Raw genomic sequence first — 18079 nt, 5'->3', positions numbered from 1 at the left:
TGAGTGTGCAAGTGGTTTATCTGCCTTCTATTTTAATGATTTCGCTTTTGACTCGTAGCCCGCTTGTGCGGAATATCATGCCCTAATTATCACGTCTATATGCGGCGAAGGCCTACTATTGCTTGTTAAACATCCGCGACTTGGTTTGCTGTTAGTACGGCACTGGCAAGGAAAGGGGGAGAGCATCACCACCGATTTATAGATGGGCGAGAATCATGGATGCAGAATGTGTTCCGTGTTATGTTTTTACGCAGAAGCATAAATGAGGGCAGTGGATTATTACGCAGTGCCAGCCGTGCCCAGCAGGGAGCATGGACTCGAGGGGTGGGGGAACAAGGCTCTCCACTGAGTCCTCATATCTCCTCCCATCTCATGAATATTCATGAGCCAAAGGCTGTGCGTGTCCTTGCGCGATGACGCAACGCGACAACTGCGGGTCCCGATTGCTGCAGCCGCTTGTCAGTGTGACGAAGATTGGCACTCAGGTAAGCTGTCACTCAAAATCTTCTTTTTCCGTTCCCTATCAATCAAACAATCTGGGCTGCACACAAAAAATGCCCAGGGCGAGAATATGCGGACATATTGGGAGCATCGGAGGTTGTTTGGATGGGAGAGCATTGCCAGTACTAGGAAGAAATAAAACTCAGTCTGCGGGAAAAAAAATATGTCGGGCGTTTTGTTGGGGGGCAGAGGAGGATTGTGGAAAGGCAAGGGCGAGTGGTGGAAGCAAGGCCCCGCTCTACCCCTCTCAGAGGAGGGACAGGCAGCTGTCCTCCCATGATTGATTGAATGATGTGGGCAGGATTTAGGAAGCCTCACCGGCTAGCATGTTAGCTTTTATTTTCATGTCGATTTTTATTTTTACAGACCTTAACGTAATTATGTGATCACGTATAATGCTTTCAAGTGAAACTGGACGATATCTTATGTGGAGCTGTTTTATACAGCCATAAGATGTAAAGAAAGCAACGAGCTGCTAGTGATCCGCAGCGGGGCTGTTAGCTTTGTTAGCATGGGGGTTCGCTTTCTGGCAGTGGTTTCCTTGCTAAATATGGCGGTTTGCAGTCTGCTTGGTGTTGTACCGGCAGTTAAACGCCAGATAGCACACCACAGATCCTTGTCGTAGCTCTGCTTGTGTAAAAATAGCCGTCCAGCTAGTAGTAGCCTACTTTAGCGAGCTACCTAGCGGCTAGGTACCCTGCTGAAGTACACTAGCTGAGCTGCTATTATTGTTTTCTTTAATTATCGAGATAATGATTTGATTGCTGTAGTATTAAGCAGTCGTATGGATTACTGACGAATACGCAAAACAAATTTTATTATTTGTATTACTCCCCCCGGATATCTGCTAATGTTGGAAATCGCGTGTGTGTGTTATCTCAACATGGGTTGCATGTAGAGAGATTGGCTTATTGGGATGGGATCAATGACAGTGTCTTTGAATGTTTGACCACCCAATGGGCTGTGGACAAAAATGGATCTTGCTCTATGTTGAGGGTACTATTTAAAACTGAAATGATTGAAATACCTTTTTTTTAAGTCATAAACTTGGTCCCATAATACATAAACAATGTGCATGCCCACATGTTTATTGGTTGAATAATTGCTGTTGCTGTCAGTGACGCACGATGCTACTTTGAATTATTGTGCATGGAACATGCTTCAATATTATTTTAAATGAAAGATAAACATAGGACATTTTCCCTTATCAATTATAATGAATCTCTTATAAAATACAATGTATTTTTACCCTATCATAAAATCATACATCTAAGTTAAACTTTTAAGTTAAATCTCAAACTTAAAAAAGAAATAGCCATATGTTAAAGCCTATTGTACTTTGATCTTGGCTGTTTGTGTGTGTATGTCGTAAAGGTTGGCCCACGGTCCCACCTCTCTATAATGCCCCAGTGTTTGCAGCATCTGCAGTGAACATGATGGCAGCCCAGTCGGTTTCCATAGACAAGTACCAAGAAGGAGAGCAGCAGGTGGGTCTCAGGGGAAGTCCTATCTAGGGCTGTGTATTCTGACAATCTATGTGAAGTACTCTAGCCCTGTTTAAGTAAAGTTTAGTTGCCGATATGTACGTATATTCGCAGTTACAGTATATTCCTCCCCCAGTAAGCTCCTCAAAACAAAGCTTTAAACTAAAGATAACCAGGCCTTCTTCATGCAACATAATACTTGATATCCTTGCATCTCCTGTTTGAGTATTATATTTGCACTGTATCGGTCTCAGATCACAGTGAGCTACAACAAATAACCGTACGGCAGACCTGCAATGTTAAACCACAGAGCAAGGACCTCTTCCCTCAAACCGCTCCTCCCCATACGCGCATCACTCTCTGCAACACTCAAACATTGCCAGTGCCAGAACATTGCTGGTGTTCATAAAGAGAGCGGGGGAAAGATCTGTGACTAATGAGAAATGTTCCACCCCAAGCAAACAAGTATTTTTAGCCCCGCCGGAGCTCAGTCCAAGTCATTGTTACCCGAGTCACATGGTTGGAGCTGGGATTGCTGGCAGGGTCTCCCATGCTGGGTCTCTCCCTGGCTCCCAGCCTGGCCCCCCGGCCTGCTTTTAGTCACAGGGCAGGTTCAGGATGTTGAACCCCCCCCCCCCCCCCCCCCCCCCCCCCCCCCCCCCCACCCCCCTAGTGGAGGAGGGGAGATACTTGATTCCCAGTCATTCAGTTCTCCTTTTTTAACAGAGCATTATAACAACGTCATTATAAAATGCGGCGCTCAGCATCCCATAAAATGCCGTTGAATCAGCTTCTCCATCTCCTCCAAGCAGGAGCGTTATGAAAATGGATGTAATGACATGATGATTACAATTATTAATGGGAAAATATTATTCATGCCGATATTGTTTCCCTGCCCAGCCTCCAAGTTGAAACCTGAACAAACTGGAACCAAAAAAAACGGGTACGGCGGGTCAAGCTCAGGCCGCCGTCTCTCTATGTCCATTGTACCTCCCTGCCTTGTTCAGGCTCTCGGTCACATTACGCCTCCCAGTGCCGCTCCTGCTGATCATCTATCCATTCCTCCAGCAGTTAGTGCAGCTTTGTCTCGTTAAAATAACAGCTCCTTATAAGGATTTACCCCTGCAGCTAGTTCACATGATTTTATCCTGTATCTCTGTTCTCGCTTATTCTCCTGCTTACTCTCTCTCTCTGTCTCTGCTCGCATGTCATCTCATCTGTTGGCTTTCAGATGCAAGGTGTGGCCCAGGCAGAAGGGGATTCGGAGCAGAAGTTCATCGAGGGGTCATTGGTGGAAGCTCCGAGCCCCGCCCACAACGAGCCACAGACGCCCATGGACGCAGACAAAACCGCCATATATCGGTACTGCCCTCATCCTCTCTCAAACGCCCTTTGTCTCTCTATCAACTCCCTCTGTCACATTCGCTCTTCGGATGAATGGGGATTGATTACAAACGGGTTGGTTCAGGCCAGTGTGTCTGAGCTGTCATCTTCTACCCTTTGACATCAGATTACCCTTCCGCAAACAATATGTAAAAAATAATTGGGCAATGTTCCTGCCATTCAAAAAATTGGTGACAAATGTGTGTACTGAAATGTGAGTAGTGCAGATTGACATAACGACGACAGGGGGTGACAACCTCCCAAATGGACTCCTAATGTGTCAGGCATTAATAGCAGATTGGTCCTATACTGGTCCTCTACTAGTCCTCTAATGGTCCTATGTGATCCAGTGGGATCTTAATTTGGATGCCACGTGTGAACAGGTTTAGAGAGGACCCTTCCAGGTGCTCTCGCTTTGTGTGCCTGATGTTGAACGGCGTCTTCTAGAAGCTCAAGCACTGAGCATCTCTTTGCCTGAATAGACAGTACCTATTTAGCCTTTTTATCCTCCTTTAGCGGAGGATATTGGCTTGTTGCCGACCGAGAAAGCTTTTGGATCCTGAATTCAACAGTGCATCACACAGTACTAATCCTGGGGATTACCATGGTAGAAAAATACCACATGATATGTATTACAAAGAGAGAGGGAAAGATTGAGGCAATGCACATTTTTTGATCAGCATTTGCATTATGTTTACATATCTGGATACAGTAGTTTACATTGGTGGTGTCACAGCCGACTGTCATTCCTTGGAAATGTATATTTGATCTGTCTATTGTATGTATATATTATAATAATAATAATAATAATAAAGGTTCAGAATATTCCCATATAAAATAAAGGATGTCTCAAACTGTGTTTTTGTTGTTGTTGTGCAGGCACCCTCTGTTCCCGCTGTTGGCCCTGCTCTTTGAGAAATGCGAACAGTCCACACAGAGCTCGGACTGCATCACGTCGGCCAGCTTCGACGTGGACATCGAGAACTTTGTGCGCAGCCAGGAGAAGGAAGGCAAGGCCTTCTTCAGCGAAGACCCCGACCTGGACAACCTGGTGAGAGGACAGGGTGTTTATGTTTTCTTTCAGTCACATCCATCTCTCTGTCTCTCGCTGTCTCTCTTTTGTTCTCTCAGTGTCTGTGTTTCTCTTTTCTCTCTCTATTGCTCAGTTTAAGGAGATGCATATTACAAACTAGATCAGATAACACCTGGTCCCGGCTTATTCGTAAAACAAACCAAGAAGTGAAAAAATTGCATTCATATTGTGATTTTACTAGCATCTCGTGATGATTCACAGCCTTGCTCGTCAAGAGCCTAGGTTTATAATAGTCCCTTAGCTTTATTCCAATGCATAATCTACAATCAGAGTAGATGATTAAATGTATCAGAAGATTAACATTCTTCCCAGCCTTAATAGTCCTGTCTAATTTGTCCAAATTTCCCAAAACAGTTGGATTGAAAATTAGGTGAATTCTTCTTTAGCCACTCATTCCATTGGTGCGTGGCGACACAAGCCCTCGGTGACTTGAGTTCCCATCACCAGTTTAAATCCACTGTGTCCAGCGGATGGCGCTGAAGTCAGCCCTGCTCGCTGTTTTCAAAGACAACTTCGCATCGAGAAGTTGTCTTTGAAATTTTAAGATTATAGACCTATAGAAATGCATAACCCATTCAGTCTTGTGTCTGATTAGCATCCCCATCCACGCTAGAGTTCATAACAGTTTATTTCGTTTTTCATTAGTGTCTATAACTATGATTAAAATAAATCGCTACAATTGATGTTCAACTAGTTTTTTTCCAAATATCAACATAGTGTGACACATTTTCCAATGTGTAAAGAACACTAATCTGAAATAAATCGGCTGATTTATTGAGATTAGGAAGCAAAAAAGGTGGAACAGTCCTATTGAAAGTCAAACAGAATTCATCATTGCGGATATAATCGTGCGTGTTCCACATTTTGCAGTAGGCTATAATATAAAGATAAATAGCCTACAATAAGTGTGTGACTGTGTGTGAGTTTTTCATCGACTCAAGACAAGAACTTCATCAGTTTAAAGACACACCTCGAAGCAGGTAGCACTGTTGTATCGGACATGAGAATCCCATTCGCAGAGCTCTATCGGAGCTCTGCGCTAAGGGAGCCCTGCTCCAGAGGAGCCCTGCTCCAGAGGAGCCCTGCGCTAGGGGAGTCCTGCTCTAGATGAGCACTGCTCTAGAGGAGCCCTGCTCTAGAAGAGCCCTGCTCCAGAGAAGCCCTGCTCCAGAGAAGCCCTGCTCCAGAGAAGCCCTGCGCTAAGGGAGCCCTGCTCTAGAGGAGCCCCGCTCTAGAGAATGGAGTCAACCAAAGTATGTTCCCAGCTGCCGGGGATGCGTTTTAATCACAGGAGTGACAACCACATGATGGTCTGTTGCACACGGGATGGTAACCCTGGCAACCACCGCAGCCAGGCCCATCTTTACATGGATGTGGTCGGTGGTAATTCTCCCCTCTCTAATCCTGTGTCATTTAGTTCCATCAGACCCTTAATGTGTCCTTTACCCGTTGTTTCTTTGGGTTTTTGTGATCTATCAGATGGCTTCGGATTCATAGGAAGCTGAGTATTTGACACACAAAGAAAACAAAACAATTCCTGTTTTGTTGCAGTAGGCTATAATATAAAGATAAATAGCCTACAATACCCCAACATCCCAACAGTGCAGGGAAGTGCTGGCCCCATTCAGAGCTCTTGGTGAACTTCATGCTGCAGTGTAGGGCAGGAAGTATAAATGGGATGTCTTATTAGAAGATGGTAAACATCAGAAGACGACTGTATTATGGGAGTTTCAAGTGATCTTTCTCTTCCTAACCTTTTGACCTTTCCCCCTTTGACCCCCAGATGGTGAAGGCCATCCAGGTGTTGCGGATCCACCTACTGGAGCTGGAGAAGGTGAGCGACCTCTGCAAGGACTTCTGCAGCCGCTACATCGCCTGCCTGAAGACCAAGATGAACAGTGAGACCCTGCTGAGCGGAGACCCCGGGAGCCCCTACTCCCCGATGCAGGGCCCCGGCCTGTCCCCCCTCAAGACCCAGGTACGGCCCACACACAGACACATGGGAGCCCCTAATCCATGGCCTGTCTCTAAAGACACAGGTACACCCCACATACATACATGGGAGCCCCTACTCCCCACTGCAGGGTCCGGACCTCTCCCCCCTCTAGAGCCAGGTACACCCCACCCCCAGACACAGGGGAGCCCCTAGTCGCCGCTGCATAGTCCGGGCCCGCCCCCTTCTAGACCCAGGGACAGCCCAAATGCACACAGACACATGGAGGCCCCTAGTCCCCGCTGCAGGGCCTGGCCCCCCATGAGACCCAGATGCACAACAAGGTATATAACAAGTTGGTTTGTAATGTGTGTTTAAAAGGTGTGTGTGTGTGTATGTTTCCTCAGACTCCCACCTCCTTCGCAGGGACCCTCAGTCCCCAGGGTCAGATCATGGTTCAAGCATCCGCCCTGCAGCAGGGCAACGTTACCTTGACAACCGTCAACCCCACCCAGGTGGTCGCAGGTAACGACCGACATTAGCCTCTTCAAAAATAATCGTACAGATTTAGATTTTCCAACTTGTACTGCCCCTGATGAAGGAAAGAAAGCAGAAAACGACATGGATATGAAATGTCACAAAGAAGGTATGGCTCCTTATGGGACTTTAATCCTACGGTTGCTGACTAATGAGCAGCATCAGCGCTATGACTTCCTGCCAGACCGCGGCCTCCAGGGCACATCAAGTGTAAACACTCATCCTGTGTGTGTGTGTGTGTGTGTGTGTGTGTGTGTGTGTGTGTGTGTTTTCTCAAGGTGGAACGGTCTATCAGCCGGTTACCGTAGTAACACCCCAAGGCCAGCTAGTGACGCAGGCCATCTCTCCCGGAACGATACGAGTCCAGAACAACCAGGTGAATCCCCACACCACCACTCACACAGGAGGCCGCACACTGTAACAAACACAGTGGGGGGTTCCCCAATAAAGGAGCAGGCCGCTCATTCTCTAGCGAGGATGTCCGCTGTTACAACTAATTTGTACTCAATACTAGTAATTTAATAACCACTCTTTTATGATCACTGATGCACAGTTTTGGCTGTGTGGGGTAAATCTTTCAAATATATTTCCATTTGAAAATAATGTCTGTGTCTCTGTATCTTCTCTCAGCTCCAGCTGCAGTTCCACCAGGACCTGAATGCGTTCAGCCACGAGGAAAACTCTTCCAAGAACAAGCGTGGGGTTCTGCCCAAGCAGGCCACCAACGTCATGCGCTCCTGGCTCTTCCAGCACATTGGGGTGTGTGTGTGTGTGTGTGTGTGTGTGTGTGTGTGTGTGTGTGTGTGTGTGTGTGTGTGTGTGTGCGCGCCTGCCACTGGATAAAGGGGCATGTTATTAAAGGGAATTGGGGAAGTTAGTTATTAGCTAATACTTAACATTTGGTGACATAGTCTAGGTCTTTATTTCCAATTGGATCCATCTCCTCTGCTAAACATGACATGGGATGAACCCAGGAGGAAGCAGAATTGTGCCTCCCAAGTGAATGCTACACACACAAAAAGCAATGTCAAATTAGAGATTAACAATGTTGGTGTTGTGTGGCCCTGTAGCACCCATACCCAACGGAAGACGAGAAGAAACAGATCGCCACCCAGACCAACCTAACCCTACTACAGGTCAACAACTGGTGAGTCACGTCCCCGAGGAGGGATCCAAGCAGCAGCATGGATATTGACCCCACCCTCTAGTCTTCTAGTCCACTCTTCAATTATACTTCACCGCCCTACTCTGATCCTCTCATCTGCTCCTCTTTCATACGTTCTCCTCTTCCTCTGTGTTCTCCTCCTCCTCTCAGGTTCATCAATGCGCGGCGGAGGATCCTGCAGCCCATGCTAGACGCCAGCTCTTCTGAAACCCCCAAAACCAAGAAGAAAACCCCTCAGAACCGGCCCCTGCAGCGCTTCTGGCCCGACTCCATCGCCTCGGTGGGCGGGAGCCAGCAGGTCACCATGCCCGACGGTACGCCATCACCACCACCACCACCACCACCACCACACCCTTCTCTACCTCCACCACCACCACCTCCTGCACTACCACTACCACCCACACCCTCTCCAACACCTGCACTACCACTACCACTACCTCCACCACCACAACCACACCCTTCCTCCACCTTCCTTATGCTCTTCTGCTGTTTGTAATCCATTAATATTTCATTCATTAGTAGTCATTTATTGCTTTTATCTGAAGCGACTTGCAGTGAACTATTTTGGAGGTGTCATTCAGTAGCATGCAGGGGGCTGGGTGCCTTTCTTATGCAGACAAGTGGGCTGTAGACCATAGGAGTCAAACCCAATACCATACCTGGTACCATTTGGTACCATTTGAGTTGATATGGGGGCGGGATGGTCTTATAGTGGTGAGGGTGTTTGACTGAACCTAACCCTTTGTATTAAAGTCTACTAATAGACTAGACGGTTCAATATTCAATAGAAGAGGTGTAAGAGGTAATTATCAGACTCTGCATGGGAAAAGGCGTTTCATGTTTTCCTTCTGGCTATACAGTACGTACGTTGGGTAAACCAGTAGATGTATGAGCAACAAACGGTTTGTATGTTAGCAACAGCTAGCTCATACAAGCAGGTTGTTAGGAACAGTCTGCTCATGGCAAACAGGCTGCCGGTCTCTCCGCTCATCCCTCCCTCCCTCCCTCCCTCGGCAGGCACCATGGTGACCATGAGCATGGAGGGTCTGCAGAGCCTGACGTCGGACGGCGCCACGCTGGCGGTCCAGCAGGTGATGCTGGGCGGCCACAGCGAGGACGAGTCCTTGGACAGCGGAGAGGACGACGACGACGACATGGCTGGGCTGGGCCTGGACCACAGTGACTCGCTGCAGTAGAGCACAGACACCATGGACGGACACACACACACACACACACACACACACACACACACACACACACACACACCAGACATACATCCATGACATAGATGTATACACTCACAAACATACACACGTAGATGCTTGTACACACATACGGATACATGCCGTTACAAACGCATAGACATACACGTCCATTTACACAAAGACAAACTTCAAAGCTGATATATTGTTCTAGACAAAGACACACTACTACCACTGTATACTGGCCTACAGATCAACACACACAAGCAGACACATCCCAAATGCTCTCTCACACGCATACACACACACTTCTCCCAAGCCTTTTACTGGCTGATGAATCAACACACACATAACACTTATACACTACTTTGACAGTCTCACACACACGCACAAACACATACTCCACAAAGATGATACGTTTACATAGAGCACAAAACCACAGGACGTACGCACAGAACCGCTTCTGCCCACTAGTGGACGGCAGCACGAACTGCGTGATGTGTACGCCCCCAAAAGTTTCATTTCAGAAACCGTTTTTTTCTTTTATACCATGTAGACAAACGTTGGCGAGTGCACTTTTTGTATTATATTGTAAGCAACCAATGGAAGCTAAAAAGAAGTGTTATAAACAAGAACACCAGAAGGGGTCATACTTTGTACCGCTCCATTAATTAAGGTTGAATTGTTTTCTTTCATATATATATTTTCTCCTCCACTGCCGCCCCTCTGCCCGCTTCCTCCCCCCCCTCCCTTTTCTATGTGAATCCTGTTTGTTTGGATGCCAACGCTTCAGCAGAGAGCTCGTCTTCATTTCCTGCATGCTTGTGTTTTTTCAGTAGAAGTGCACACAACTCTAGTTAGAACGGACTCTTACTGGTGGTCTCTGGCCGGGGTCTGTTCTGTGGCCCATCAGGGCATGGAGAAGGAGGGGGGGGGGAGGAGAAGGAGAGAGCTTATTTTTATATACAAACTTGAGAAGTTACGAGTGGTTTTGTTTTTTTCCTTGTTTGTGTTTCTCTTGTTTTGTTTTGTAAGGAATATTTATGTACAGATTCATTATTAAACTAGCGACCCTGTTTTCCAGGGTTCATTTCAGTTTTCTAGTAAAAAAAAAGGAACGAAAAAAAAAAGTTGAATGCTGATTGAAAAATTGCTGTGTAAATCTGGTTTTAAACTTGCGATACAAAAAATGGCCTTACCGATGTTCTTTTGTAAAGAAATCTAGCCAAGAAGCACAGAAAACCAGAACGTGAATGAAATTAAGTCAAAGGACACTAAACTACACAAGGCTTGTCTTGTTTTTTTTAAATAGAGAAGTTTAAAATACTTTTAGGCTGGGAATTGTGAGGGAATCGCCCAGGGGTTCTCTTTCAGTAACTTTGATCGCAGTACTTTTCTTCTTTTTAAATATAAATCAAGTTTTACCCCACATTGTGTATGCGATGAGTCATGTGTTTTTTAATAATTTTACCATCGTTGCGTAGTGGACTACCTTTTTTTTGTTTTTTTCAAAGTGCACAATCCACATTACTATGCTTACCACACAATCACGCTTAAGATGCAAACTTCAAATCACAGTTGAGAATTCAAATTGCAACCAAGAACAGACCGTTTACACAAATATATATAATGTGTGTATCTCTAGATCTAGATCTAGAGATACACACAAATAACTGCTCACATCAAGAACAGAGAGAGCTACTTTGGAACATTTTAGGCTCCCTCTTTTAGTTGTATGCCTTAAAGGATTAAAATAATAAAATAGAAAAAAGACTGCATTCTGCGGCTTCAAGCCCTTCGATACTCCTTCATAAAACATATCCTCTCAACTTATCAATTTGTTGATATTGGACTTTTGCTGCACAAAACGTTGGTTGCCTCTCGTGTGTGAAACCTCAACCGTTGTGCTGTACACCAGCAGCAGGCGAAGGCCTCTGGTGGTCCGGCTGTTTGCAGGGTCCGGAGGACCAGGAGCTCTGTGACTGTTGGGCCTCAGCCCACACACCGTCTCTACTGTCGGGCATCCGTTGGTATCTTCTCACTCTCTCTGTCTGTTGGGTTTGCCTTAGAGCTTTCTATTTTGGAATAAACGATGCCTAACCTCTGGCTTGTCCTGCGTCTCCTTCACATCAGGTGTGTCTCAGAGATTTTTCTTGGATAAAAAGTGTCATTTTTTGAGGATCCAACTTTCGTTTTCTTGGGTCCCAATTGCCCTATTACGGATAAAGTTTAACAGCTCCAGAGTCTTAAGGAACAAGTGTTGTTTACGGTGATTCTGTCTCCGTCCTGTTAAGTAGGCTGTCACAGCACAATCATGTCCACGGATGGGGAGGTCTCCCCGTCCAGCAACTGAACCAGCCGTGTGTGTGGTAGTGTGTTAAATACTGGCTGCTTCAGTGCTCTTTGCTCTCTGTAGTGGAGGAGCGTGCCTCTTCCCTCTAAAAGAAAAGCACAGAGGATGTTTGTTACCTAGGGGGTTAAAGGCAGCAGCAGCTAGGGTTAATACAGCTCAGGTGAGAGACATAAGGTCACACAGCTCAACTCTAGTGGGCAGTGTTGCATCAGCTTTGTCCTCCTGACCTCAAAGATTAGAATGGTTTGGTGGTCGAGCCAATCGGATGCTTTGGACAGCATACCCCATGAGGTGAATACGGCCTTCCTACCTCATTACTGATGCCAGGGGAGTTCCATAGCCTCCACAGCAAATAATTTGTTGAATTCCTTAAACAGGTAAGTAAGACCGCTATGAAAAGCCCTGTTTTAAAACTCATGCTGTGTTTCCCACCAGGGGGAGGGTGGGGGGGGGGGTCAGAGAGTGAGGCAAGGTACCTCCATCTGCTGGTGCACCCAGGAGAGCAGCTGCGTGATGCGGGTGTACACCCCAGGCTTGTTGGGCTCCGCACAGCCAATACCCCAGCTGGTGGCCCCAACTAGCTTCCACACCGAGGGCCCCTCACAGGCCAGGGGCCCGCCACTGTCTCCCTGACACACAAACACACACAAACACTCATAATTCATTTCTTGAAGATGCATTTTTCGGCCTTTGGCCGCCACCGCTACTTAACAGCATGAGCCCTGAGTCATGTGGTGAAGAACACCAGTGGATGACGTCCACCCACCTGGCAGGAGTCTGTGCCCCCCGCCAGGTAGCCTGCGCAGATCATGCGAGGGGAGATGAAGCCTTGGTAAACCTCCGCCCGGTTGCAGGCCTTGTTGGAGAGGAGGGCGACCTGGGCTGCGTTCAGAGACAGGCTGGACTCGCCTGCAGGGCCCAGAGGGGGGGAGGAAGGATGGAGGGAGGGAGGTACAGGATAGTGTGATGGTTGAAAATACCAAATGTTTGATCATTCTTGTACACTGATCAGCTAAAGACCAGCTGGTTTGGATACAGCAGGTTACTGCCCAGATGTGTCTGACCCACCGTCGTCCACAGTGGAGCCCCACCCTGAGATCCAGCACATGGAGCCCTCCTCAAAGTCCTCCCCAAAGTGAGGCAGACAGATGGGCTCCACATTGCCTGCAGAACAGAAGCTCAATCAACTACCTCTCCCAGTGGTTGAGTTGTGGCCATGTTTCTAGCAATAATAATAATAATAAACAAACATCTACAAATATCCTGGGCTTTAAGCCGACAAACTATAAATTTAAAACAATAAACAAGGGCATTTTCAACCCAGCCAAGGGCAGGGCCTCATGGCTCAAACTCAAGTACAGGTCACACATATCTTGAGCTAACTGTGAACCAGATTTGCAACATTTCAAGCATTTGGGGAAAACAATGACTGAGATATTGCAGTTTAAAGATCGAAGCTTGCCATCGCATCACCTGTTTGACCCCTCTGTTAATAAAACAATATTTGTGTTGATAACAGCCATGTTGTAGATCAAACCAACTTTTTGGGACTATCTTGTCATATGCAAAGTGTAATTTCTGTAGCAATTAGAAGGGATATGAATATGCTTGGTAACATCTCAACCAAACCAAAAGCTCATTAGAAAGAGAGACAAGAGGACGTGTAATGACAGCTCTAACGGCACGCCATGAAACCTGAGATCAGAGTGAGGGAAAGAGGTGAATGGATGGGTGGAGACACTGAACACCAAGGGAGAGAAGGGAGCTACCTGTTTGTGTTAGGGTGTTTGCGTGGGGGTTACTCTGCGCTTGAGTTTGTGAAAACATGTCTGTGTGCGTACGTATCTGTATGTGTGTGTGTGTGTGACTGCGGATGTGTTTGTGACTACATGTTTGTGTGTGTGTGAATGTGTTTATGTGGGTGTGTGTGTATGAGTGACTGCAAATGTGTATGTGACTACTTGTTTGTGTGTATGTGTTTGTGTGTGTGTATGTGTGTCTACGTACGTACGTGCGTGTGTGTGAGTGACTGTATGTGTGTGTGACTAGATGTGTGTGTGTGTGTGCAGTACCGTTGAAGGCCAGTGGTTGGCTCAGCCTCATCAGGGCGATATCGTAGTCCACGCCGTCCGACTGGTACTGGTCGTGGTAGAATATCTGCTCCACCGCCTGGGCATGCGCCGAGCTCAGGGTCTGCTGCACGATGCCTGCATGCACCGTCCACTGGACAGGCTGGGAGGGCAAATACCTGGGGAGGCAGGGGGGAGGGAGGGAGGGATGAGGCAGGGAGGGAGGGAGGAGAGAGGGAGAGAGGAGGGAGGGAATTACAGAGGGAGTGAGGGATGAGAGAGTGAGGGAGTGAAGGACAGACAGAGGGAGGGAGGGAGGGAGGAGGGGACGGAGGGATGGGTGGTTGATTGACGCTGGGGCAGAAAGCTGCCCCCATCTCTGCTAGATGGAGGCTTGTGCAAAGCCTTACTAGAGAGTGTCAGTCGTTATGGAGATACCTTATAGGTACATTGCACTTGCCCACCACCTGACTGATGAGCACAGTACTGACTTGTAAACGCAGTGCGCTACCGTGAGGATCCATTGGGGGGCGATGATGGAGCCACCACACATGTGTTTGCTCCTGAAGTGCAAGCTGACCTGCCAGGGAAACTGTCCAAGTGTTGAGGCATTGCCCCCGACAATGCGGTTGGGATTCTTGGGCCTTGTGCCACACTCTGATGGGAGTGAGGGACAGCATAGAGCGGTTACACACACATACACACACACACACACACACACACACACACACACACACACACACACACACACACACACACACACACACACACACACACACACACACACACACACACACCCACACACACACACACACACACACACACACACACGATAACAGCCCCAGTGTTGCTCTCACCAAGACACCTGATGGTGGTCACCTTCCCTGAGGTGCACTGAGTCTTACTGTGGAAGGAGAGGAGGTGGAATATAAGGAACCTTTCCATGATGAGGAAAATTCTAGCATCAGTAGAGCTGTGACAGTGATTTTATGTGATTTGTAACACCAGCAACATCCAAGTTATGCCATTATTCTGAATGGCAGTGATTTCAGATGATTTGCATTGTTGTGATTTAATCAGATTCATAGAGTTATTATCAGGATGATTTAATCAGATTCATAGTGTGTGATCAGGTTGATATCCTCAGAATCATAGTGTTGTGGTCACTGAATACAGGTCATTTGCCCTGATGTGTAGAGCTGTGATTGTACCTGAGGTTGCTGTTGTTGTGGATCTTGATGAGGTGCAGTCCAGAAGGGCTCAGGTTGATTGACACCAGATTGTTCTGGAAGTCCTGCTCCACGGAGGAGAGGGGCGTGGCTCTGGACTCCACGTATCTGAACATCATTATTGTTAATATTCATACTAATACCAGCACTACATGGGGAACACATGTATGCATAGAACAAAGTGTTGCATATGATTCTACAATAGATTGAGTTTCTCTTGGTGATCAAACCAGTAGATTCTTCCAAAGGACATTTTGCGTTGAATGTTACCCATGAATTTCAACAATGGTACATTAGCACATTGGTCTCTGTTATAACACATTTTATGTTTTATTACTTATTTGGAATGTGTGTGGATGACAGCTGGTTTAAGCAGCCTTACCTGGCCGAGTCTGGGGCTGGGGGAGGCTGCACACCTGTACATTGAGTACTCAGTGTACAACAGGTTAAACTAGCCATCAGCACACACACTCACCATCACACACCATCGCCATGTACCAGTATTAAGAAACGTCTACATAAACAGGATCTCAACACCACCACCCGGGTCCTTCTTGGTTGGTGGAGGAGGCCCTTCAAGCGTAGTGTCCAAGCGTTTGTACACTAGAGGGCGCTCCACTCTGGGCGTATATTGTCTGTCAATGTGGTTATTGTTCACATTTGTGGCAGGGTCGTTCACACTAAATAGTCTTTGGAAGAATCTGTCCAAATTTGTTTTTCAAAGTTATAACAAATTATGTTATTCATTTATTCAATATTTTTTTGGTACCAAATACTTCGAACAAACCAGGATTGTTTGATGACCCAGAGTGGTATTGTCCTTTGAAACTGATAATGTGGGGTGGACACATTAGAGGATTGGATCCTGCCTGTCTCATCATGGGGAGTGGCCTACCTGGGGTATCCCAGCTGCTTGCAGGCGGAGCGCCCCAGGTTGTTGTTCCAGTTGTCTGAACACATGGTCCTCCACACGCCTCCACTGAGCACCTGGAGAACGCCACGCTTCCCACTCAGACGCACTGCCAGGACAACCGTTACAGCTTTTTTATACAGGATAAGAGGATGTGCATATCTGCTAGACAGGTAGTGTGTGTGTGTGTGTGTGTGTGTGTGTGTGTGTGTGTGTGTGTGTGTGTGTGTGTGTGTGTGTGTGTGTGTGTGTGTGTGTGTGTGTGTGTGTGTGTTCTCACCACAGCTGAGTTCGTCCTCGCCGTGATCACAGTCCAGCTCTCCGTCGCACTGAGCTGAACTGCTGATGCAGCGAGACGACTTTCTACAGCGAAACTTCCCCACACAGCTCAGGCCCACTGAAATGCAAATCATGAGTTCAGAACCCATCCCCACCGCTCTGAAACACTGGAACACAAATAATGAGTTCAGAACCCATCCACACAGCTCAGACCCAGTGGGAAACAAATCATGAGTTCAGAACACATCCACAGCACTCTGACCCACTGAAACACAAATCATGAGTTCAGAACCCATCCACACTGCTCAGACCCACCAAAATACCAATCATAGGTTCAAAACCTATCCCCTCAACTCAGAGCGATTACAATACAAATCACAGATCCGGAGCCCATTCACATTTTTTTGTTATAAACTGACTGAAATACAAATCATAGGTTCAATACTCGTCCACAAAGTTTGGACCTACGAAGGCAACATCAAATGGTCAGAAACCATCCCCACAACTCTGAGTAGAAGCTATTGCGTGTGGGAACTAAAGGGAAATATTATCTCTTCATGTCTAACTTACGGTAATTGTTTGTTTGTGTTCTTGGAGGCCTTGAGTCATAGAAGCCAACATCAGGCTTAGATCTTATCAGCCATGTAAGCTGTGTGCGTAGATATCAACTGTAAACCAACACTGTTTCACACCCCACCACGAGCCCCATTCTATTAAACACTCTCATGGGCCAAGAGGAGGAGCTCTTGGTCGCAGAGCGAACCGCGCAACACATTGCTTGACCAAGAGCACTTTCATCAAATATTGATACAGGAGGAGGAGGAGGGGGGGCCCTGAGTGCACGATGGTTCATTGCCAACCAGCGGGCTGAGGCTCCGCCCAGCAGACACTCACCTCCCAGGCCAATGCCGAACGCCAGAAGGAGCACCACGAGCACAGCAGCGGCGATCAGCAGCTCGGTCTGATGGGCCAGCAGTCTGCCCTTCCACGTCTTGTCTTCCATCTCATTCTCTGGAGGGATGGAGGAATGAGAGAAGGACATTACTAGGCATAAGAATATAAAGCGGATGGATGGTGCTCATGTACATGAATTAATTAGATGATTCACAATCACAACAATGCAAGTGATGGCGAAAGCCTAATATCAAACTACTAGGCTTTGGGATTTTGACCCCTTTTTTCCATTCCACCACAAAACATGATTTGCAGCTGGAAATTCAACAATGAATTCCAACATCCACACCGACACTGTCTGTGGGACAACGCAGGTTATTGCAATCACAGCTAGTGGGCCAAGCACCATTTGAGCCGGGCCTTAGTCTGTTTGTTTGGTTGCATTCTAGTGTTTGGTTACTGTTTATGAATAGGGTGAAATTGCATTGTGTATCTTTGATGTGACGCATTTCCAAGCATCTCCCACCAAGGGAGTGAATGAAAGGGTGCAGGTGATACTTCACGATCTGGATTTGCAAGCCATTGTTTTTCATTGGGTTATTTGTTTTTCAATGTAATACCCAGCCTTTTGGTGCATTGACCGACAGGAGAGTGAAGGCAGACGGCAACATGGGTGATTGGTGAGTTGAGGTTGTCCTTCAGGTCTAAACAAGACGTCTACCCATCCATCCATCCCTCCATCCCTTCTATCCATCCATCCATCCCTCCATCCATCCATCCATCCATCCATCCATCCATCCATCCATCCATCCATCCATCCATCCCTCCATCCATCCATCCATCCATCCATCCATCCATCCATCCATCCATCCATCCATCCATCCATCCATCCCTCCATCCCTCTATCCATCCATCCATCCATCCATCCATCCATCCATCCATCCATCCATCCATCCATCCATCCATCCATCCATCCCTCCATCTCTCTATCCATCCATCCATCCATCCATCCATCCATCCATCCCTCTATCCATCCATCCATCCATC

General features: G+C 47.0%; 2 protein-coding genes across 3 annotated transcripts in view; one reads left to right on the top strand and one right to left on the bottom strand.

The window, feature by feature from the left end:
• The first annotated feature begins 381 nt into the window (after nt 1-381).
• pknox1.1 (pbx/knotted 1 homeobox 1.1) lies at nt 382-11402 on the top strand. 2 transcript variants are annotated; one of them, XM_030343723.1, is made up of 11 exons: nt 382-485; nt 1876-1988; nt 3217-3347; nt 4248-4419; nt 6245-6439; nt 6802-6919; nt 7210-7307; nt 7562-7690; nt 8002-8078; nt 8247-8410; nt 9114-11402. In XM_030343723.1, exons 1-11 carry the CDS (start codon nt 383-385, stop codon nt 9290-9292), a joined length of 1479 nt encoding a protein of 492 aa, XP_030199583.1. In that variant the 5' UTR covers nt 382; the 3' UTR covers nt 9293-11402. The 2 variants fall into 2 exon arrangements, with proteins under 2 accessions (XP_030199583.1, XP_030199584.1); XM_030343724.1 differs by lacking the exon at nt 382-485 and adding an exon at nt 495-1497.
• A 97-nt stretch (nt 11403-11499) lies between these two features.
• Nucleotides 11500-18079, bottom strand: part of tmprss3a (transmembrane serine protease 3a) — a 9106-nt gene continuing 2526 nt past the window's right edge. Inside the window, exons 3-13 of the mRNA XM_030344106.1 lie at nt 17033-17149; nt 16140-16256; nt 15845-15968; nt 14932-15057; nt 14578-14624; nt 14193-14377; nt 13724-13874; nt 12720-12815; nt 12418-12560; nt 12128-12280; nt 11500-11736 (exon numbers count right to left, since the gene is read on the bottom strand). Coding sequence (XP_030199966.1) covers nt 11692-11736; nt 12128-12280; nt 12418-12560; nt 12720-12815; nt 13724-13874; nt 14193-14377; nt 14578-14624; nt 14932-15057; nt 15845-15968; nt 16140-16256; nt 17033-17149 — 1304 coding nt within the window. The 3' untranslated portion in view covers nt 11500-11691. The remainder of the gene's footprint in view (nt 11737-12127; nt 12281-12417; nt 12561-12719; nt 12816-13723; nt 13875-14192; nt 14378-14577; nt 14625-14931; nt 15058-15844; nt 15969-16139; nt 16257-17032; nt 17150-18079) is intronic.

Source organism: Gadus morhua, chromosome 20, assembly GCF_902167405.1.
Source record: "Gadus morhua chromosome 20, gadMor3.0, whole genome shotgun sequence".
NCBI lineage: Eukaryota > Metazoa > Chordata > Actinopteri > Gadiformes > Gadidae > Gadus > Gadus morhua.
This window is presented reverse-complemented; position numbering and strand designations above follow the sequence as displayed.

Excerpts from the sequence above, each read along its gene's own strand:
- pknox1.1 (XM_030343723.1), top strand. The coding sequence starts at position 383 with ATGAGCCAAAGGCTGTGCGTGTCCTTGCGCGATGACGCAACGCGACAA. Across the intron at positions 1,989-3,216 it reads ACCAAGAAGGAGAGCAGCAG|ATGCAAGGTGTGGCCCAGGC; the intron begins GTGGGTCTCAGG and ends GTTGGCTTTCAG. Across the intron at positions 3,348-4,247 it reads GACAAAACCGCCATATATCG|GCACCCTCTGTTCCCGCTGT; the intron begins GTACTGCCCTCA and ends GTTGTTGTGCAG.